This window comes from Eleginops maclovinus, chromosome 12 (genome assembly GCF_036324505.1).
Source record: "Eleginops maclovinus isolate JMC-PN-2008 ecotype Puerto Natales chromosome 12, JC_Emac_rtc_rv5, whole genome shotgun sequence".
Lineage (NCBI taxonomy): Eukaryota > Metazoa > Chordata > Actinopteri > Perciformes > Eleginopidae > Eleginops > Eleginops maclovinus.
This window is the reverse complement of record NC_086360.1, coordinates 23,508,762-23,531,407: the sequence shown is the minus strand read 5'-3', so window position 1 is coordinate 23,531,407 and position 22,646 is coordinate 23,508,762. Positions and strand designations below refer to the sequence as shown.

At 42.0% G+C, this 22,646-nt stretch overlaps 2 protein-coding genes across 5 annotated transcripts in view; both read left to right on the top strand.

The window, feature by feature from the left end:
• The first annotated feature begins 192 nt into the window (after positions 1 to 192).
• LOC134874104 (eosinophil peroxidase-like) lies at positions 193 to 5,828 on the top strand. The gene is made up of 15 exons (XM_063898106.1): positions 193 to 280; positions 472 to 540; positions 950 to 1,037; positions 1,135 to 1,310; positions 1,783 to 1,912; positions 2,176 to 2,302; positions 2,399 to 2,605; positions 2,691 to 3,048; positions 3,157 to 3,317; positions 3,411 to 3,669; positions 3,753 to 3,923; positions 4,040 to 4,277; positions 4,392 to 4,591; positions 4,687 to 4,710; positions 4,823 to 5,828. The coding sequence occupies exons 2-15, from the start codon at positions 474 to 476 to the stop codon at positions 5,290 to 5,292; spliced, it is 2,676 nt and encodes an 891-aa protein (XP_063754176.1). The 5' UTR covers positions 193 to 280; positions 472 to 473; the 3' UTR covers positions 5,293 to 5,828.
• Positions 5,829 to 9,913: 4,085 nt separating this feature from the next.
• ebf2 (EBF transcription factor 2) overlaps positions 9,914 to 22,646 on the top strand; it is a 29,151-nt gene continuing 16,418 nt past the window's right edge. For 2 of the 4 annotated variants that reach the window (XM_063897553.1, XM_063897551.1), the window contains exons 1-6: positions 9,914 to 10,474; positions 12,188 to 12,344; positions 14,034 to 14,091; positions 15,511 to 15,566; positions 15,662 to 15,735; positions 17,262 to 17,330. In XM_063897553.1, the coding sequence (XP_063753623.1) occupies positions 10,341 to 10,474; positions 12,188 to 12,344; positions 14,034 to 14,091; positions 15,511 to 15,566; positions 15,662 to 15,735; positions 17,262 to 17,330 (548 nt within the window). In that variant the 5' untranslated portion in view covers positions 9,914 to 10,340. Of the gene's footprint in view, positions 10,475 to 12,187; positions 12,345 to 14,027; positions 14,092 to 15,510; positions 15,567 to 15,661; positions 15,736 to 17,261; positions 17,331 to 22,646 lie in introns of all 4 variants that reach the window. The other 2 variants (XM_063897552.1, XM_063897550.1) reach the window with 1 other exon arrangement.

The following is a 22,646-nucleotide window of genomic DNA, read 5'->3' as shown; positions in this document are numbered from 1 at the left end:
TCCCGTTCAGCTAGGTGTAGCCTTTGCATTTCGTCATCTTCCCAGCCATTCCTATACACTGATCTTACGTGAGAGGAATATTTCCGTGTCTGATCCGTATCATTAAATGGCAGGATTGAAGTGGTTCAACAACAAGTATGCCAAGAACGAGGAACAACTAAAGGAAATTCCCAACAACAACAAATGGGCGTTAATGAAGCGTCATACCGCTATATATTGTCCGACAAATGTGTGTGTAGCACAAACTCCTGAGGGTGACTGAGATTTACAGCTCTTGCAGGTTACTTTCCTCTTGTTTTTGCCATTTACTCTTAACTTTACTCAACAGATACAGCTATTATTCTATGCTCTAGTGAAACTATAGTATTAGTTTGCAATATATGTGAAAAGAAAGTTCGTTAATATTATATTAGTTTAACTTATTTGACTTTGCTTTACTGACTGGAGAATATTTGTCTTTTTTCTTTGCAGCAATGAATGGTTTTCTGTGCCTGTTGGCTGCAGGGCTGTACCTGTGCTTGCAATGGCAGGTGAATGCTGGTGAGTTCTTCCACCTTCCTCTTGCTCACAAAAGCCACTATGTTATATTTAAATATTTGCCTGATTGCACTATTTTTAAATCAAGGCTGAAGATTTTTCTTTTTGCCACTGCTTTTAATCAGCACTGTAACTTATATGTATTATATACCTGTGTTATTCGTTTTTGTTATGTTTATTTTATTCCCTTTGCTTTTTAATGAGTGTATTTTAATGCCATTTTATACATTTCTAAATGCTCCTAATGTTTTTCATTTTTGTAAAGCACTTTGAATTGCCTTCTGTTGAAAGGTATATCATAAAATTGCTTTGGCTTGATTTGAAAATAACAATCTGAGTTAAAATGAGTTTTATGTTACAGTTATGCATCAACATATATCCTGTAAAAGTATTTGATGATGTGGTTTTTCAGAATCGCATTTGAGCAGGGCTGATATTGAGAGAGCTGTAATCGAAGCCAAGGCCAATGTTGACTCAGCCTACGAATACTCCAGAAAAGTGTAAGTGTACAAACCTTGTTAAAAAAAATACATCAAAGGTCTCTATATTCCCTATTGATGGATGAATTCATCAATCTGATCTCTGCTCACAAAACAGGAGCATTGAACGGGTGAGGCGGAATGCAGTGAGTCCCGCAGACATCCTGCGTGTGTTGAAGCAGCCTGTTGGGATGACACGAAATGCAGTGCGTGCGGCAGACTACATGCATTATGCCGTGCAACTGATCCAGCAGTCTTTGCACAGACGTCAAAAACGCTCCATCAATGCCACAGGTGTGCAATATTTACAGCTCCCACTAACTTTCCTCAGAAACATCTGTACAGCTGGGCAGAGGTTTAAAGTAACTAAGTAGATTTACTCACGGTACTTAATTCAATTTTGAGGTACTTGTTCTTTACTTGAGCATTTCTGTTTGTTGCTGCTTTGTGTATGCATTTGTTCATTAGCAATAAAACTAGCTGCACTTTTACCAGCTTTGATAACACTTTAATGCGTCAATAATTATAATCAAAGCACGTTTATTATTCTGAAATGGGCTGATCTGCATAATGAGTACTTTTACTTTTGATACTTTAAGTATATCTTGGTGCCAACACTTTGCTACTTTTACTTTACTCATGTCCATTGCGGAACTCTTTACTTGTCAATTACTATACACTGGTACTTCTACTTCTACTGAGTACAAGGTCTGAGTACTTTTCGCACATCTGCAGCTGAGTCACTAATGTTTCTTTCTTTATTTAGATTTGATCTCTGATGAGCATCTGGCAGTCATCGCTACTCTGACAGGTTGCTCCCCCAAGCATCGGCCCCCTTCTTGCAGGGCGAGTTTTGAATCTCCGTATCGCACAGCAAGCAGTGCCTGCAACAACCAGTGAGTCGACTTTTAAATAGAAAACATTTCATTTAATTTCCCTGACTATAGGTTTGGACAACTGCATCTATAGCTTTCATTTCCTACTAACTTATGATTCATTTGATCGTGTTTTTGGTTTCATGCTACTGTATGTATATGTTGTAAGCAACTGTCTAGGTTTCCCACCTATCATATTTTTCAACTAAATATAAAAAAACATAAATGTAGTCTTAAAATCATCAACGATGAGCACTAATTAATTTACTATTTCTTGCCTATAGGGAAAACCCCCTCTTAGGCACCTCCAACACACCTTTCACCCGCTGGCTCCCTGCTGAGTACGAGGATGGCACTTATGAACCAAGAGGCTGGGATAATAAGACTGTCAACAATCACTATCTGCCATGGGTAATAGACCTTAAAATTTCATCCTTGCTGGCCAAATGACAATGAAAAAAATGAACATGTAGTAGTAGGTGCTCATTGTCTACACTGTATCTTCAGGTGATAGAGTTGTCCAACCAAATTCTGCGAACATCGAACAATGAAGTGGAAAGCGATCCACTCTACACCCATCTGGTGACCATCTTTGGCCAGTGGACTGACCACGACTTGACCTTCACTCCTCACTCTCCTGTTATCCGCTCATTCAATAACGGGGTTGACTGTGACAAGAGCTGTGAGCGCACAGAGCCCTGCTTTCCCATTAAGGTCAGTGTCATTACAAAAGAAAAGAGATAATTAACACACCCCCACACACATACTGAATGCTAACTTCTTCTTGTCGTCTCAACAGTTTCCCAGCAAGGACCCCCGTTTTGGCAAAGACTCAGAGTGCATGCCTTTCTTCCGCTCAGCGGCAGGTTGTGGCTCCGGCCAAACCGGCCAGGTCTTTGGTGCCGACACCACCCGTCAGCAGATGAACGCCCTTACAGCTTTCATTGATGTAGGCCAGGTGTATGGTTCAGAAAAAAACAAAGCTCAACTTCTTCGGGATCTCAGTTCAGATGATGGCCTGATGAGGGTCAACGAAATGTACACTGACAACAGCCGTGAGCTCCTGCCCTTCGCTAACATGGTTTCCAAAATTTGTGCTAGCCGAGCTCGCATTACTAATGATGTTAATGCAGAGGAGGTGCCCTGCTTTCAGGCTGGTGAGTGGCAGCAAATACACTTATGTACAGATGTTGAACGTCTTTGATCTATCCAAGCATGGCACAGGGCTCACAGCTCTTTTTCTCACCTTTTATTTGACTTTTAAGGTGACGAGCGTGTCGATGAGAACATTGCGTTGACCAGTTTACACACTCTGTTTTTGCGTGAGCACAATCGGCTGGCCCGTGCTCTGGCAAAGCTAAATCCTCACTGGGACGGAGAGAGGCTCTACCAAGAGGCGCGCAAAATCATGGGAGGATATTTCCAGGTTAGGGATTAGATGAATGTCTTACAAAAAAAGTTTCAATGAGGATTTCGTTGATGTGCATGATTCAATAATAAAATGTTTTCTGTCTTTCAGGTTATCACTTACAGAGACTACTTGGCTCACATTGTTGGTCCAGACATGATTGCCAAGCAGCTGTCCACCTACCCTGGTTATGATGAAAGTGTTGATCCCAGCATCTCTAATGTGTTCGCTACTGCTGCCTACCGATTCGCTCACCTGATGGTTCAGCCTGTCATGTTTCGTTTGAATGAGGAATACAATGAACACCCCCAATACCCAAGCCCTATGCTTCACAAAGCCTTCTTCACACCGTGGAGGATCATCTTTGAAGGTTTGGCCAAGATCTTTAACTTGTTTGTTGTTACCTAATCAGAGAATGAGTTTAGAACTTAAATGATCTTTTGTGTTCCTCAGGTGGTTTGGACCCAATCCTCAGGGGCCTTGTGGGTCGTAAGGCCAAGCTGAACACGCAGGAGCACATGATGCCTGAAGAGCTAAGGGAAAAACTGTTCAAATTCTCCAACAAGTTGGCTTTGGATCTGGGTGCCCTTAACATACAGAGAGGCAGAGACCATGGAATCCCTGGTAATTTAGTCTTAATACTTATGTATTGTTTAAGTATAGAATAATTGTTCCTACAGGTAATAAAGATCACAAAGTTAGGACAGGGCAACAATTTAACGCTATGTATCTCCTTATAGGCTACAACAAATGGCGCAAGTTCTGTGGGCTTTCAGAGCCACGTAACATGAAACAGCTGGCTGAAGTGTTAAACAACACGGCTCTGGCCACCAAACTTATGGATCTCTATGGAACCCCTGACAACATCGATGTGTGGCTTGGAGGAGTGGCTGAGCCCTTTGTCAATGGAGGAAGAGTGGGACCCCTTTTTGCCTGCCTGATTGCCACTCAGTTTGAGAAGATTCGCAAGGGAGACCGGTAGGTGACAAAACGGACATTGCTCACAATGAGGGAAATTGTGTGTGTTGTGCTTTTTTATATTCTTCTTTTACATTCAATATCTTTACATTTGAACAAATTGTCCAATTTCAGACTTTGGTGGGAGAACGAGGGAGTCTTCACTGAGGCCCAAAGGGAGTCACTGAAACAAACGTCACTTGCCCGAATCATCTGTGACAACACTGGTATAACTGATGTCCCCGAAAGCCCCTTCCAGTACCGGCCTCGAGGGTCAGGTTACACCCAATGTGCGAACATCCAGGCTTTTGACCTCGATGCATGGAAGGAGGATGGTGAGTATTTGTCCTGAAATCTGACCAAACAAGTTCATTGCCAACATTATAATCCTTGAAAAAACTGACTTCTTTTCCCTTTTCTCTTTACCCAGCATCTAACCAAAATGGAACCCCAGGTAAATCTACCGCTAATCCATTTATACACTAAGTTGAAAATGATTACTCTATAATTGTGATATGGGAAGGTCCTGTTGGTATAATTGTACTCATGTCTGTTTTTTAATGCAGGAAACAAAGGGCCTCGTGGTAAGAGCGGACCTCCTGGACCCCCTGGACCCGCTGGACCCCCCGGGCCTTCAGGCACCATGGTTAATGTTGCCTTCTCTTTGAGACTGGGTAACAACTTCCCCAAAGCCAACGGGCCCATGAAATTCTCCGAGGTCATCTACAATGGACAAAAAAGCTATGACATGAATACCGGGTTTTTCACGTGTGAGTATCCAGGTGTTTATGAGTTTCAGTTCCACGCCACCATTTACAACCAAGAGGCCACTTTGGATCTGATGCGCAATGATAAAAGGGTTCTGCACTCATTCACCACCAGGCAGAGCGGTTACATCTCAGCAAGTGGCAGCATAATCATTAAGCTTGAGAAGTGGGACAAGGTCTTTCTTGTAGCCAACTTTGCTAACAGCAACATTAACAACGGTCTGACCGCTGACAGTTCTTTCTCAGGGCATCTTCTGTTCACTGAGTAGCTAATTGTTCTTCAGCTGTAGACCAATGACATCCTAAAATGCCTGCAAAGATGTGGTCCTATATGCAGCCCTTAAATGCTGCTGATGGATGAGATGATACACCTTTTCATTTTCTATTGTGGTTTAACTGCATTGCTCTGAAATCCAAGGCAGGACAAGCTTTACATGTTCAGATTTTACATTTCCTGAAGTTCAACTTAAGCAGAGCTGTCCTAAAAGTTAATTAAAGTAATTATAGTTTTTTACTTAAATGTGTAAATGTAGAAAAAACTCCAACTCTCAAGCAATTAAAGCCCGACTGAGCTAAAAGCACATTGTCTAAAAAAAAGGGTTGCATTAATTGATTATTGAATGAAGGAATATTTATAATGTAATAATTCCCGCCCTACTGAAAAACAATGTGAAAACTTGTGATATTTGTTCTTATTTTCTAACTAATCATGTCATGTTATATTTAAAATGGCTACAACTGAAAAAGCTGTGATGATGTATGTCACTTTAAGATTAATGTTAATAAAGTAATTATACTTATTGAACACTGTCTATGAATGATATTTATATTGATACAGTCTTCAGGAGATGGTAATGTGTGTTTGCAGACCCCCACCCCCTCCAGCCCCCCCAAAAAAAGAACAGTTAAAGATGTTCTTAATCAGACCAGTAGATGGCATTGACATACAATCTTTTAAGGAAAGCAGACACAACCTGTACATTTCTGCTCTGCAAACAGGACTGAATGGGTCTTAAAATAAACCAGAGCTTCTTTACACATCATGCAAACAAATGTAAATATATCACAAGGTTTAATCTTTGCTTTGAACACATTCAGCTTTAGACTTTTTATACTTTCCATTAGAATAAGTCATATAAATGGAACGGGTTATTTATTTATGTTGTATCAAAAATATCTAAATGTAAAACCTGTATTCCCTCTAAACCACTTGCACATGGACTGTCATGACTCGGTCAAGGCAATCCCTTTCTCTAAAGCAAAGTCATTATTATATTATGTAATGATTTGTAATGTAATATATTCAAGAAGTTCTGTTTTGGTCAGACAAATGCCAAACCACAGGAGTATTTTGGTGGGCTGTGAACAAAAAATACCGTACTAACTAACTGTGAGTGAAAGGGATTTGAAGTGTATGCAGTGAAGCTGAGCGATTGTAATTCAACAGGGGAACTATAATGATATTACACCCAATTCACAAACACCTAAAGTTTTAAACAACAGGAAAAGGCCTCTTGCATGTGGTTTTTTCTTTAAAAAAAAAAAATGATTTGTCTCCAAATCACAGCAGGCCTTTTATAGAGAATGTTTGGAGCAGATGATGTTTTTTGATATTTAACAAATGAGGCTAAAGGTGGTCACTCCGCTTTAATTGGGGATGCTTACACTCCCCGGGGGGATCTGCATGCTTAAATCCTAAATAAGTAAACAAAAAAAAGCAGCGCAATAATATGTGGAGATCGATGGGAGACCTGGTGGGTCGCATTAGCTGTGTTGATTTCTAGGAGGACGGAAACCAGCTGCTGCGTCTCCACACACACACACACACACACACACACACACACACACACACACACACACACACACACACACACACACACACACACACACACACACACACACACACACACACACACACCACGCCCCTTTTGACCTCCGTGGACACAGTGCCATCCACACAGAGTGGCTCCGGGTGTCCCATGGGAGCAGGGGAATGCTGGGCAGGACGAGCGGCACACGATACCCTATTGTTTGGTTTAGCAGTCACTGATTCCCCCTCACCTCCTCCCTAAAACACACGGGCTGACCGTCTCAGCGGGTTAAATTGATTAGAAAGACGTTTGTGGTTTGACTAATCCCCCATTTTCGCCCCGACTCTCCGCTCCAGCAATTTAGAAAAGCCACACATTCAGACAGCAGTGTCCTGCCGATGGTGATGATAATCACGGCCGAGCCTGTCGCACCTGTGGGGCTGAGCTGCAGCAACACATCAGCAAAACACACATAATGCAAATAATAGGACGAGACTTGATCTGTGTTATCCGTGTACAACTTTCAGCCAGCTTCAGTTTCGCAAACAATACGATTTAAACAAAGATAAACTGAAACTATAGCTTTAGGGGAAGTTTATGAGATATGGGAGAACACATTTTAGACAATCTATTAAATAAGCTTCTAGTGTTAATGTATTTTTTTTTGCAAACATCAGACGTTTTCAAAATGGCCAAATAAACGCACTTAATAATAGATTACGTGGGTTCATTAAACAAAGGATACAGGAAATGATTTAACAAGGCATTTTCATATGATGGCACATAAACCTGTTCGATCTTAATGTCAACTAGAATTAGTTTGATGACTCAAGTCCGCTGCACCCAACATTATAGTCTATCTAAATACAAATGTTTCAAGTGTTTACCATTAGATACCCCTAAGCTTTCAAAAGTCAGTCCAAGTTTTCGATTTTTATTTTCTCATCGGGTGAGTTTGCAGAAGCCTTGATTTCTTGCACAAATATTCAATCTTTCTGGGTCGATTATACCTGAGTTGTTGAGCATCAATCTAGTTTATTCATTGTTGCTTCACTTAAAAGAGACCACCATTAACCTAGATCGCGTTCCATGCATTTCAGTAGAGGAATTTTTATAAAAGTGTGTCATCATATACAGATTGTTCATGGTTAAGTAGAGCTGTCAATCATGTGTGGGGAAGTGTGTGAGGGACACGGAGACGGGGCGTAGACTCCGCAGCAGGATTCCCCAAGACTGCTCTCATAATTGGGGGAACATCTGACTTTGTCCCGCGCTGGCAGATGGTGGGTTGAGGCGGGATCCAAAGGGGGGAGATTTACATTCATTGTCCGGGCGCACAAACTCCACCCGGAGACAATAGTATCCGTAAGGGGCAAAGGACCAGGGATGAAAGAAAAAAAAAAACAACTTTCCTTTTCAACGCCAGATGAACAGAAGCGGAAATTAATTTTTAGTCTTCAAAAATAAAAGCCCCCAAACATGTTATAGACTATTTTTATTTTATTTTGTTGGGCCTAAACACAAAACATTTTAGGATTACATCATGATCAATAAAGAACGTCAATAACTAGGGCTTGTAATTTATTTCAGTTTATATATGCTTATCCTGAAATGACCCAAATCATGTGCTAAAGAAACTCCAGACTTTATCAAAAATAACTCTTACATCCAAAACATTTTTTTATAGAATAAAGCTAACTTACAAATAACGCTGGAGGAAGCCGCTCTTTAACATCTTTATTTTTTAACTATTTCAACACCTCTTTGGGTTTGATAAAAAGTATTCACATCTTGTATTTAAGTGAAAGTAGAAGTACAAGAGTGCAATACTCTGTTTCAAGTAAAAGTCCTGCAATCAAAATGTCACTAAAGTTAAAGTAGAAAAGAGTTGGCATCCAAATATACTTAAAGTACCAAACGTAAAAAGTACTCTTTATGCAGATTGGCCCACTTAATAATAATAATATATATCATATGTTTTGATTATAATTATTGATGCATTAATGTGTTATCAAAGCTGGTAAAGGTGCCGCTAATTTAAATGACTTTGTATACTGCAGGGTAGCTTGTGAATTTACTCCAGATGTAACTCAAGTCTTTAAGTATTTCACATCATTAAACACAATCTGTAAAGTAACTAAAGGTTTTAAATCAAAGTTTTGGCGTAAAAGTACAATATTTACCTCTGAATTGTACAAAGTAACACAAAATTGACATTCTCAAGTAAAGTACAAGTCCCTCAAAATTGTACTTAAGTACAGTACTTGAGTAAATCCACTTTTGCACCACTGCTGATAAACCAGTCTTTAGTATTGATTGATAACTCAGTTCGGGCTGTGTCAGGGTCCAATCAGAGCGCAGCACTGTGCGCTGTGCGGAGATTGATGGACCAACCAGACGGCCATTGTTGCGGCTGACACTGATGCGATGCTCCTCAGCGGAATCACTGGTTCAAAGGAGCAGACGGTGGAGCTGCTGAATACGCGCCTGTCGAGAGCGCACTTGTGTTAGATTGTGACTTGAATGAACAGACCTAACAGGATTTACTATAGCAACTATTCAGGGTACCATGTACAGAATAATTGAAACCAACATTTAAAGTGTGGCCTTTATAAACACATTCATAGATAAACAAATAGTACAAGTAAAAAACAAAACAAAACAAGTACAACAAACGTATATCACTTTTAGCATTTGTCTACAATTTGGAGGTTGTCTAATATTGATTGTAAAGACCACCCCCTTTCCTCATACCTACAAAGAAACTCTTTAATTTCTATCGTTCTATCACACCACAGATACAATCCTCAACATATCTGAGAAGTTTGTGCTTCAAATGTGCAAAATTGTGTGTTTTCCCTTAATCATCAACCCGGCCAAACTTAATGAGTGAAAACTTTGCTTCAAGAGTCGCTGGTTGGATGCTGAATCTGGCAGAAGTCCAAACAACAGATGCACTTTACACCAATGAGAGCATCCATTTCAACAATCGGTCCCCCATATGGCACTAAGGCCCCTCCTCCAGCTCTATCCCGGCAGAGGGTCTCATTCATGCTTCAAGACAGCGGTTCACTGCAAGCTTCCTGGCCCTCGGATCAACTGTTTTGATCCGATCTGGCCCTCTGACAAAGGAAGACTTTCTGCACACACGTATTGACTGAATATTCTGACTCGCTCTGCAGTGTGTGAGGAGCCACGGAGCAGGTGACCATTTGCGCTCGAAGTAAGCTGGAGACTTTGCACTTGGACAATGCTTGCAATTAGAGGTGGAATATATCTATTATCATCGTTTCAGCCTTAAAAGAGAGTTTGCGTGGATCTTTAACTGAGGTGTTTCTGAAAGAACATCGCACAGCATCGGTCATTTGTTTTTTTTAAACCTCTGGAGGAGCCCAGCGCCTTGGGGTGGACCTTCTGTTGTTTGCCAAAGTGCTTTAGCTCTCCAACTCTCGGTGTTTTGTCTTAAGTTCAGAAAAGTGCACCGTAACGCGCAGGAAAGGGCTTAAATGTTCGGCATCCAGGAGCATCTGATACGAGAAGTGAGCGGATTAAAAGAGAGGAGTCTTGGAGAAGAGATGGATCCAGTCCGGTCGTGGGTGCGTAATGTCGGCGTGGTGGACGCGCATGTAGCGGCGCAAAGGTACAGTACCATCCCTGCTGATCTATTGACAATACACCACTTCTCACCAGATCTTTACATCAGTTACATGAGAGCATTTATTTTCGTAATCAGCAGGAGCTCAATGTAGTAACAGTGTGTAAACATTTAACTCACGAAGAGTCGACCTGTCAGACCTGCAAACTACTTGTTGCCAAATATGACACGAGCCACCCTTAAAACTCTTTCGCCCCAACTCATAAAACGTCTTTAAATATGTCTAAAGAACTTCATATGATTTTTATTATTTAAGAGTTAATAAATGTTATGTACACAACAGGGAAACTATTACCAACACGGAAACATAAGGGGCTAATCAGGACAACTTCAATATAGAGTCACACACAATGAGCATTACATCATATAATTTACTCTTGTGCAAAAATATATAACATATTTAATAAGAAATAAAAATTTGCCATAATTTATGAAAACCTGACTTGTTATATTGCTAAATAGAGTGTTCCTAGCTATTGTAGTTGATAAGCTGAAACAACACTGCCACACATTACATTTATGATTTTTCCTTTGTAGAAGTTGCAGAATTTATGTGGTTAAAAAAATCATTTATTTTTCAACATCCCCCGGATGTTAAATCAAAATTTCTAGTTTTTCATCTCAAAACACACACATTACTCATTCCCGATTGTGTGCAACGTTTAGAAAACCGGATATCATTTTGAGTCCGGAAAAGTAAATTACTATAATACATAACTCCTAAAGATTGTAATTACTGATACAACAACAGCGCTATTCAAACGGTAGCTTCTCAAATCGTAGAGTATTTTCTTTGAACCTGAAGATGTGAGCTTATTTTAAATCTCACGGCGGTAATCATTTGTCAAAAGAACTCGTTATGGGCAAAATCTATTATTTTCTTACAAGAAACAATTAATGTTGTCAGGGAAAAATCCATACACTACTGAAGTGTTGAGTTATTTTGAATAAGATATTAAATAAACCATCAAAGACCGAAGTCGAATTTACAGAATCAACTTTGTGCAGAGCTGCACGGAATACACATAAATATCAAAGCGATTTAACTTTAACAGTCTGTTGCACATTTACACCTAAAAACATAACATTTGAACTGTGATGCTCCTCCATTAATCTTCAAGTGTTGAATTAATTGTGTATATACTTTTTTTTCTTCTTCAGTTTAAGTTTTGATGTTCTTGTTTTTCCTTTTGCATTGTTTCTTTTGTATATGTATGCAGCCCCCATCAGTTTCTTCTGTAGTAGCCTATAAGTTATGGGGAAAAACGAAAGCACATTTTAGGTTGTGGGTTAGTTATATTTTCTTTTGCAAATTATTGATATTCCTGATTATTGTATTGATTAAATCAAGGCCTTAACTATTGGAGCTTTGTAAACTTTGTAACCAATAGAACATTTAATTATTTAAAAAAACGACTTGTTAATGTAAATTATAATAATTATTAATAACTGTTTTTAAAGTGCAAATTAATCTAAATGATTTGATGTGCATATTAACTGAGTTGTCATGATTTACTGCAAGCAGGAAAAAGTCTCAACTGTCTTGTTTAACTTTTAATTATGAAAAAGCCTGTTTTCAATAAATGATTTACTTTACTTTACATTTTAAATAAAAAAACATTGTATTCATATTTATTATACATTTTGACACAGTGTGATTGTCTTTGCGACTGACTGTCCTCCCTGTTTTGTCCTCAGTGGAGTAGCTTTGTCTAGAGCTCACTTTGAGAAACAGCCGCCCTCAAATCTCCGCAAGTCCAACTTCTTCCACTTTGTCCTGGCGCTCTACGACAGACACGGCCAACCTGTGGAGGTGGAGAGGACTTCCTTTGTGGACTTTGTTGAGCATGACAAGGTGTGTTAATGTTTCTTAATTCCTGTCTGTCTTAATGACTATTATTTTAGGATGTTATCAAATCACTACATTATCTGCACAGTTATTTTAATCCCCAAAGCCATAAATCTGAAGCAGCATCGCCTTGAAAAACAGCCACAGATTGTATTAGTTAAGGCGTATTTCGGCTGTAACCGGGTGCTCAACTTGATCTTCCCCATCCCCAGTATAGCCAAGCATATCGAACAGCTGACGGCTACATGTTTACACAAACTCTTCCCTCAATGAGCTGATGATGTGGGATTGAAAAAGAATATCTAATGACTAATTAGCAGCTTGCCTCATTAGGAGGACATCACTACTTTTTAAAATGCAAATTATGCTTGCTCCTGTTAAGTTATACAGTGAACTAATCATCAAAGTCTCTTTTCCTTCATGCCCCCCTCCTCCTGCCATACTCTAAATACTGCTGTGGGGGTGAGCTGGATTCCTCAGGTTGGACAGGACCAAAATAAGGAAGAGTGCAGTGTGGAGACAGAGTTTAGAAAGAGCCTGGAGTGTGAGCCTTATGCCCGGTGTTGATGGATGTTTCTGCCTTGTGGTGCGAGAGCCTGCTAAACTGGCAACACATTTCCCCTGTTAGAAAGACAAGAGGACACCGTCCTGTCAGCTGAAGTTCAAACTTAGTTTTACTATGAATTTCATGGGCAGGGAGGGAGGGAGAGGGCGGCAGTGCTAACACCAGGGCTTAAAGCTGTCAGCGTGCTCCCCTTTGTGCCACCCAGGCCAGCGTATAGTAATATGACGGCAGTGGAGGAGTTCATTTTCTGCATGGTTACCCTGGCATCTGTTTTTGCTTTGTAATTATGCAAAGGTAGAATGATGGCAGGACGAAATAAATGTTCCTCTGTGTATATTCACAAAACTTATGAAGCTAGGCATCAATCTATCTTCCAGCCTCAATCTCACTTTTGATATTTAGTTTGGAGCTCTGTTACTTCCCAACTTATCTTCATGCATCTTAATTTCCCCTACTTCTTCTTCAACCTTGCAACTGTCTCCCAGTTTCTCCACTTCCCCAACCTTCTCGTTCTCTCTCCTCCACCCTCGCACTCGTCTTCGTGATGCCAGCCTCCTGGGTTATTGGACCAGAGAGCATTCCTTTGAGACCACTTAGAAAGACCAGTAGAGGTAGAAGAAGAGAAAGAAAGAGGGGGAACAAGAGACAGAGAGGGGGGAGAGAAAGAAGAAGCGAGAGGCTAGTGGAGAGCCTGGGGGAGGGAGGGATAGCGGAAAGGAAGTTTTTCTGTCAAGGTCGACTGCTGCTCAGTCTCACATACAGTACTTTCCACACTTTGCACACACACGCACACATATAACCATGGCTGGGTTACCTCGTGGCGAGGAGGACCGCTGCATTTGATCTTGAGGTTTTAGGAGTTTGCATCAGACATGATAGTTCAACCTCTACAAAGAACATCCGGCTCAAGGTTAAGCACTCGGCTCTCGAACACAACGAAAGGTCCCACATGGGCTCAGAGCCTACAACCCTCTGATCTCAGTGCTGCTGTCAGAGAAGGGCGAGCTGCAGGATTAGGAGAGACTCGCTGTGCTTAACACTGTGTGGGGATGCTCAGCTGTACTTAACTGTGCCTCAAATGTGCTTAACAGCATGTCTGTTTGTCTGTCCTATCTCTTTCCAAGGAGCAGACAGGGGAAAAGACTAACAACGGCACTCACTACAAGCTGCAACTCCTCTACAGCAACGGTGAGTCGAACCAGAGATCTCAGAATATATGTAGGATCTTTCGCACTGTCTAATTTGTCTCTACAGGAGTTGACACCATCAGGGCTAACCTGACACACACCTTTCCACTTAAGTAATCTTCCTCCACATCCTCACCTCGCCTCTCCTCTCTGAGCTCATCAATTACCTTACCCTCATCCTCTAATCACTGGGTTTGTACAATTCATCGTTCAGCTCTGCAAGGAGCCACTTCTGGGTGCATGTATGGGGAGATGAGGTACATGTTTCCCACTCCAACACCCCCCATATTCCCTCCAACTCCTCCAACCCCCCGTGGTGCTTTCACATCAGATCGGGGGATGCGCAGAGAAACTCGGTTCCCATGAGCCACTGCTGGCCCTACTCTGCCATCGCAGGGGCACCCATGGGAGAGAAGATAAAAGACATGTTCCAGAGCAACCCCCTTATACACCCACCATACACACACGCACACACACATGTACATACAAGCACACCAAAAGCATTTCCTCTGCATCCCACCCCCTCCTCTCATCCCCTTCCCCCAAGTGATATCAAAGGCATCTCAATCGAGACTTTGATGAGAAGAACTCATTTTGAAAGCAATACTCTCCAAAGTCACAAAAAAACGTTGGTAATGTTTTCATCTCTTAAGAAGCAATTCATTATATGTCGTTTCTCTCTCTTCTGAGATTTACAGCACAGGTTTTAAATCATCCGGAGGGTTCAGGTGTATCTGGAAATCTCACTCAGAGACACACCTGATTTACAAAGAAGCGAGAAACAACGTAAAAAAAGACATCGATTTATACCCCTTCACTCACTGATCAGGTGCTTTTTTACTTGTTGGTGTACGACAGGTAAAATACCAGCTAGTATCTGATCATATAAACTTGGGAATAACTCAGAAGTTAACTGAGAAATAACAAAAAAACAAAACCGTTTGACAAATCGTGAGAATGTGCTCGTAAATTCTGGCCTCAAAGCCAAACATGACTGATAATCATCATACATCAAATAACTTTCAATCCCCTCAGAAACCATCAGAGAAAAATATGAACCACAAGCCAATCTTATTCCTCCATGTTTCGCTGGACGGAGTTCAATGCTTTTTCTGAGCGCTGGTCCAGAGTTTGAGATAAAAAAAAGATTGATGTCATAAATCTTAGCATTTTATTTTGAGAAGCTTCAGTATTGTGGACTTTTTTGTTCACAGGTCAGAGCAGGTTTAGGAGTGAAAGTGCAGTTTTGGTAGTTTCATATAATGTTATGTGCTATTTTTCAATTAGAGTTCTTGCTTGATCTTTTCTTGGCTCCAAGTTTCCATTTTTACTAAAACATGCAGGACAAGAGATCGTACATTGAGTAACATCTCTGCAATGTCTAAAATGACTTTGATAACAACCGATGTTCTTTTTTTAGGGGTCCGCACAGAGCAGGATCTGTACGCACGACTCATTGACTCTGTCACTAAACAGGTTTGTAAACTTTTCTTAAATCTAAAATATGTAAAATAGAGTCTAACTGGGTCTACTTGAAACTTAATGTGTCCTTACTTATTTCCTTCTCTCAGCCAATAGCGTATGAGGGACAAAACAAAAATCCAGAAATGTGCAGAGTTCTGCTCACACACGAGGTTATGTGCAGGTGAGTCTTACACACACAGACACACACACACACACACACACACACACACACACACACACACACACACACACACACACACACACACACACACACACACACACACACACACACACACACACACACACGCGCGCTTTCTCAAACCTTCATCCACAGGGACGAAATCCAAATATCCATTCCTCTGCTTCACTTTATTTTGTTTCAGTCAGCTTGAAATGTAGTTTTGGGACGACGCTTGGGGCTCTACATTTTTGAAAACTACAATGTGGTTGAACTATAAGTCTAGCCTGTCTGTCATCATCCCTGTTACAGTGGTAACCCCCCACTGATTTCTGCTGTAACACAGCATGTCCCCGGGCAGCTCCTGTTTCTTCCTGGATCTTTTTTCTCTCTGTAGCCTCGAGTGTTGCAGACACCCCACAGCTGACAGCAGCAGACACACTTTTGGGAAATAATCTGCCTTTCCCTTATCGAAATGTAACGTTAACACTGCAATTCAGCCTCGACATTATATCTGAACTTTGTCAACATGTGATGACGAGCGCAGTGCTATATTTCCAGTGTCACAGCCAGAGTTATACGGAGTCGTTATAAAAGTGAGTTTAAAGAGTCCCAGCCCTTTAAAGAGCTTCAGGGACCAGAAGGTTTTGGTTAGTGTTTGGTGGAGAAGAAAATAGGTGATCACGGGGTTATGGATGGAGAAGAAGCTGGAGAGAGCGGTGTGGAAGTGGGGCAGTGACCCAGGATTGGAGGGCAGCAGGGGGAAGGATAGGGGGCTGGGACATGGGGGAGAGGGGCTAAGACAGAGTGGGCTTTGCCATTGTGTAGCCAGCAGATGCCCGAATGTGACTCACAGCTGGCTAATAACAGAGCCGAAGAGGCAGAGGGCAAGCGTCACAGCTGGGGAGTGAGGCCGTCTGACAGGGGGGCGGAGGGGGGCAGGGCAGGGCCAAGCTGGGACACGAGAGGGGTGAGGCGAGGTGTAGGGGTGGCAGATGGTTAGGGGTGGGGGCACTTTTGTTATGCAGTGAAGGGGACTTTGGGGAGGGGGGACTGGGTGGCCAGCAGGCTCCTCGGACAGGACTGCTGACGAATGGTAGGATGTTGTGGGACTGTGTGTGTGTGTGTGTGTGTGTGTGTGTGTGTGTGTGTGTGTGTGTGTGTGTGTGTGTGTGTGTGTGTGTGTGTGTGTGTGTGTGTGTGTGTGTGTGTGTGTGTGTGTGAGTGAGGTTGCGTGGGGGTTGAGTTTGATTTCGGAATCAATGTGACAGATTGCCTGGCTGGCTTTTCACTTTTGAATGGTCTCTCACTGTTTGTAGGGTGTGTTGTTGTACCTTTTCTTCCTCTTTTATTCTTTTGTCTATGCTCCCCCTCCCCTCTCATGCCTCTTTTGTTTGCTCCTGGATCTTGGCCGACTGCGGGGCAAAGTAGTCTGGGCCCGTGGATGTGGAAGGGCCAGACAAATGATGGCTCCTCCTGTTTAATTTGTTTTTTTTTCTCTTTTCTGTCTCCCTTAAATGCCCACTCAGCCGCTGTTGTGAGAAGAAAAGTTGTGGCAACCGAAACGAGACGCCCTCTGACCCAGTGATCATTGACAGGTAATGAAATCAAACCAAGTCCCATGACAAGCACCTCTTCATACTAAACGCTCAGGTCGCCCTTTCTTTGTACACATGCACCTACACCATTACTATGAAGGGGAACGAGAGAGATCCCAGCTTGATGTGAATGTGATCTCACCAATCAGCTGTTGCATTTACACAAACCAAGTGAGAGGAGTGGCTACGTTAAGCACATGCATGTACAGATGTGTGGGCAGGATATACAGTATGTATGCAGTGGTGTTAATGTTTGTGTGTGTATTTCACATATAAATATTAATATATGCATGTATGCATCACCTTGAGATAAATATTTACAACAAGTGTTTCTGCCATGTCAGTTTACACTGGATTAATGCAAGGGAAGTATCAGCATCTATGTCTGTCTCCAATGTGCTCCTCTCTATCCAACTTTCTGTTTATCTGTTGATCTATCTTCACCTGCGGTTTCAGTTTGGTCATTCATTACCTTTAACAGCCGACAGTGCACCTGAAACCGGCCATAACCGTAGATTTCTTTTCATCAGAAGCATGTGGATCATGTGGACCACCAGACAGGCTCACACATGTAGTCAATGTTCACCATGACAGCCAGTTATCAGGCTTAAAGCCAGATGACCCCAGCGGTAATCAGCGTGTGTGAGGGCCTTCACGTCCGAGGGATTTCGGAGGTCCCGCGTCTGCCTACTTTCAACCAGTGTGATGAATGCTCATAAGCACACCTCATGTGAAATACTTTCTCTGTGATGTCATAAACGCAACCTCCATCTCTTTCCTTCGTATTTCTTTCTCTTCTTCCCTACAATCGTCTGTCTAAAAAACACTCACTTCATATACGTCAAGGACCCTTTTCTTCCCCCTCCTCAGTTCAAGCTGGCTGGCTGTTGACAGTGTGTCTCAAAGGATCTCTGCTGAAGATAGTTTTCATATAACGGAAAAAATCGAGCTGTTGTCTTTTGAATTTTCCCAGAATATCTTGCAGCAGCTGCTTTTCTCATTTACTGTAGCACATTACACTCCCAATAACCCCCCCCCCGCACCCCTTTTGTACTTCCTCCTTACATGGCTACGTTTTAAAATGTGTTTTTAAGTTGTTCGACGGCGGGCTTTTGAGGAATAAGTGTGTGTGTGTGTGTGTGTGTGTGTGTGTGTGTGTGTGTGTGTGTGTGTGTGTGCAGGCTGGTGTGAGGATTGATTTAAATGGAATCATTGACCTACTGTACTCTCTAATCACACTGGGCATATCCCGTCCTGATGGGGTTTCTCTCTCTCTTGACTGGCCTGTGAAATCCTCTCCTCAGGGAGCAGCCTATAAGCAGCCAGTTAATTTCTGATAAGCCAATGGAACTTCTTATGTGGCTTTGTGCCCTTTTATCCCACCTCATGTGCACCCTCTCTTTTAACTGTTTGCATGTACTCCACACACTGAAAAAGTCCAAAGACTGACAGACCCGTGTGTGTGTGTGTTCAGAGCATGTATAAGCTGTTTGTATGCACACAAACAGATGTATATTTTCATGTGTGTGACGACCGCTGCGTGTTTATTTATGAATGTATATGGATGTATAGTCTGATTGTCTATGTGTCTTTGTGACCCCTGCTTTGACCTTTTTTCCCTAGTCACTGCATGGGTTTTAAATTATTCATGTGTGCATGTGTGTGTGTGTGTGTGTGTGTGTGTGTGTGTGTGTGTGTGCATGTGCATGTGTGTGTGTAGGTCTGTTTCTGTGGCTCCAGTAATCAGCCTCCTGCTCCCAGCCCCAACACCTGTTCTCCAATTAACATGCAGCGTGCTGGGGCCCACTCGCTGCTATCACCCAGCCACTGCTTTCTTCCTCCTTTCCTCTTTCACTCAAACCGACGCTCCCTTCCTCATCGCCGTACCTCTATATCTGTTCTTCTGCACACCCCTCTTGCTCTCTCTGTTCGCTCTCACAAGCACCTACTGTGCGCTTACTTCTTCACTCCCCATTGCTTAATTTCCTCTTTTTTCTACTCATGTTACCCTCTCCTCCACCACAACCACCCCCCCTCCCTTTAGCCTGTCTAATTTTGCCATAATTAGGCGGTGTCATTAGGACACCTACCCAAGCACAAGGGAGTTTGCAATTCCCCAAACGGCCCGAACCCCCTCTTTTCTAATCTCCTTTCCATATTGTTTCAGTTTTCTCTCCCCCTTCTCCTGCTGCTGCTGCTGCTGCACCCCCTCCACCTCCTCTTCTCCCTAATCCTGATTTGAGTGAAAGGAGAGAGAGGAGATCACAGCTGATCCATAGGGAGGGGTGAAGGGATTGAGGGTGGAGGGACCGAGGGATGAAGAGGGTAAGGGCAGTCGTTGACAAAGAGATGACTCTTAAGTTGCCATTGGGGAAGAATTATCTAATGCCCCACTGCCTGCTGGGTCTAATAGTTTTACAATCATCCAATCTTAACATTGTTGGACTGCTTCGCTCACGGGCCTGATGTGACTTCTCTGTCTGATGGACTGACATGTTCACTGATTGGTTTGATGATCGATCAATGGACAGATAGATTGATTCCTCTCATCACCATAAATATTCACTAAGTCCTCAAACTCATGCAGTCAATGCTTTTAATACTTTTCTATTGCGGAGTAAAATATTTATATTTACCGTGATATGTTTTGTATTTTAATGGCAGCTCTGAGATATTATTTTATAGCAGAAACATTTAGTGGATCAGTTGTTTGATTATTGGAAAATTTGGTGACTTTTTTGTTCATTTGATTGATTGTGTAGTTCATCATCAAACCAAAAAGCGGGTTTCTGCTCCCCAAAATGAAACATTTCCACTTAAACTAAGTTTGACGATTATATAAGCAACACACATTTTAATCTACTGAAAAACACTGGAAAGCAGTTGATTGGCTTCTTGAAATAAAAATCGGGTCCTAGTTAATATTCTCCACCAATCTTTGTTGCATTCACACCGTAAAGCTTTCCTCCTCTGAGAAGTATTAACCCAGGCGGATCTGTTAATGGCGGCATTATTGCCATGCTGACCCCTGACCTCTGGGAAACTATATTGGTTCTGGGCCAAAGCTGGCCTCTGTATTTATGAGAGAACCATGGGTTTACAATGGAGACAAGCAGATGTCAGTATTAGTATTAGACTGTGTGGTTTGTATGTGAGGGGTCGCTGCTCACTGTGAGTGTGTGTGCTTTTATATTTGGCTAAGAAGCTGGGATCAATAGTTGGTCATAAGGAGTGTGTGGAGGGCTCCACAGTAAGGAGTTGTGAGGTGGGGGGTGGATAGGGGGTGATCAATGGCAAGCACTATCTCACTAATTGATCGTGTTTCCAAGAGGGGTCTTTTTTAACAAGCCGCTGCTCAGAGAAAAGAAGAATAATCAATAAGAATTTTCCAATGTTGTCAATATGGCTCTCCCCTCCCCTCGTCTCAGGATGAGCTCACAAAGACTTGTGCATATTAGCCTGTGATATTTTGAATACTGCACTAAAAAACAAAACCTCCATCTGGAAAGCAATTACCATTGTTTCTGTGCTTTCAGTTATTTTGGCTCTCTGACTTGATCATTTTACTATTTGAACAATGATTAGTTGTCCTGGGCTTGACTTCAGATGCTCAGCTCCAAGAGGAATCCATTACTCTTAATCTTAGGTTGTGGGCTGTATTGATCTGTTTGTAGTCTTGGTTCTAGTTATGTGCATGTACCACAGCTTTGTTTTCAAGTAGTCAGTGTAGGATTTTGTTTTGTTCTTCAGTCCTAATCAATGTGTAGTAGATCGCTTTAGTTTCAGCTCAATTACACAATTCCCTAGCTGAATTTTTATTTTTGCAGTTAATTCCTTTTGCTGATGTTAACTCTTAAACTGGAAAGAGACATCTCCCAGTATGGAGACACAGAGACACACGCACACACAGAGACTCAGGCCGGCAGTAAAACTCTGTCTTTTTTTATTGTTCTTTACGGATTAACACTGTCTCGACAGTTTGACAATAAACTATTCAGATATAATTTTTTGGTGTATGTAAATGTCTGTGGTGTCTGAGAGACAGTCTGACCATATGTTTCCTTGTAAGTCCGTCCACCTGCTTGTGTCTGCCCGTCTTATACTTAAAAAAAGACAATATTTGATAATGTGGAACTTCCCTCTGTGCCCCTAAATGCCCTTTTTTTCACAGGACAGATAGATTCCCTTTGCTCTGCTAATAGAGGGGAACACCCGCCTCCTTTTTTATTCAGCTTTAACCATCCCAAAAAATAGCAGTCTTTGGGAAAAGAACATTAAACTATCAGCCAAAAAATAAATGCAGTAACATTTGTTGGACTGTGTCAGGGGTCGAATTCCTCCCCTTTCCCAGATTCATACTCACGCACTACCGCCAAGTCGCCCTGTTAGGTCATCATATATGCACTTGAGAGTTTTATGTTTGAGACAACAATGTCATTTTAGGAAATTGTTTCTCATACTCCCAGTACAAGATAAACTTTAGCTGTGAAGAGGAACTCACACTGTAGGATCTCTGCTGATACTGGCATCCTGTACCTGTAGTCACATTATCTTTCCTATCACATTTCAACAAAATAACTTTGAAGCCAAAATAGGGGGAAAATCCAGTGGAAAGGATTTGAGTTTTATATATATATAGACTTTTTCTATAATTAGTCTGAAGCTGCATGTTAGGACAAGACAAATCACTGAGAAAAGGATAAACCGGTCTGTTTTAATAATCATTGAGAATCGCTTTCGTCCTCTGATCCAGCTCACAGCGGATGTGGAGGAGGTGCTTTTTCTTCCTCCATTTGAGTCTCTGGCCGCTGCTAAGAGCTGCAGATGATCTTGGCGAAGTTGTTGCAAACTGACACTTGCATTTCCATTGAACTGGATAAATAAGTATTTATGGAGAAACCACTGTTCATTAATGCAGTCTCAAATAAACCGATAGTTAGATAGGTAGGTAGGTAGGTAGGTAGGTAGGTAGGTAGGTAGGTAGGTAGGTAGGTAGGTAGGTAGGTAGGTAGGTAGGTAGGTAGGTAGGTAGGTAGGTAGGTAGGTAGGTAGGTAGGTAGGTAGGCAGGCAGGCAGGCAGGCAGGCAGGCAGGCAGGCAGGTAGGTAGGTAGGTAGGTAGGTAGGTAGGTAGGTAGGTAGGTAGGTAGGTAGGTAGGTAGGTAGGTAGGTAGGTAGGTAGGTAGGTAGGTAGGTAGGTAGGTAGGTAGGTAGGTAGGTAGGTAGGTAGGTAGGTAGGTAGGTAGGTAGGTAGGTAGGTAGGTAGGTAGGTAGGTAGGTAGGTAGGTAGGTAGGTAGGTAGGTAGGTAGGTAGGTAG

Bases quoted from the DNA above. Each gene is read 5' to 3' on its own strand.
- LOC134874104 (XM_063898106.1), top strand. From the start codon at position 474: ATGAATGGTTTTCTGTGCCTGTTGGCTGCAGGGCTGTACCTGTGCTTG. The intron at 1,038-1,134 runs GTAAGTGTACAA...CTCACAAAACAG, and splicing joins TACGAATACTCCAGAAAAGT to GAGCATTGAACGGGTGAGGC. The intron at 2,303-2,398 runs GTAATAGACCTT...CTGTATCTTCAG, and splicing joins ACAATCACTATCTGCCATGG to GTGATAGAGTTGTCCAACCA.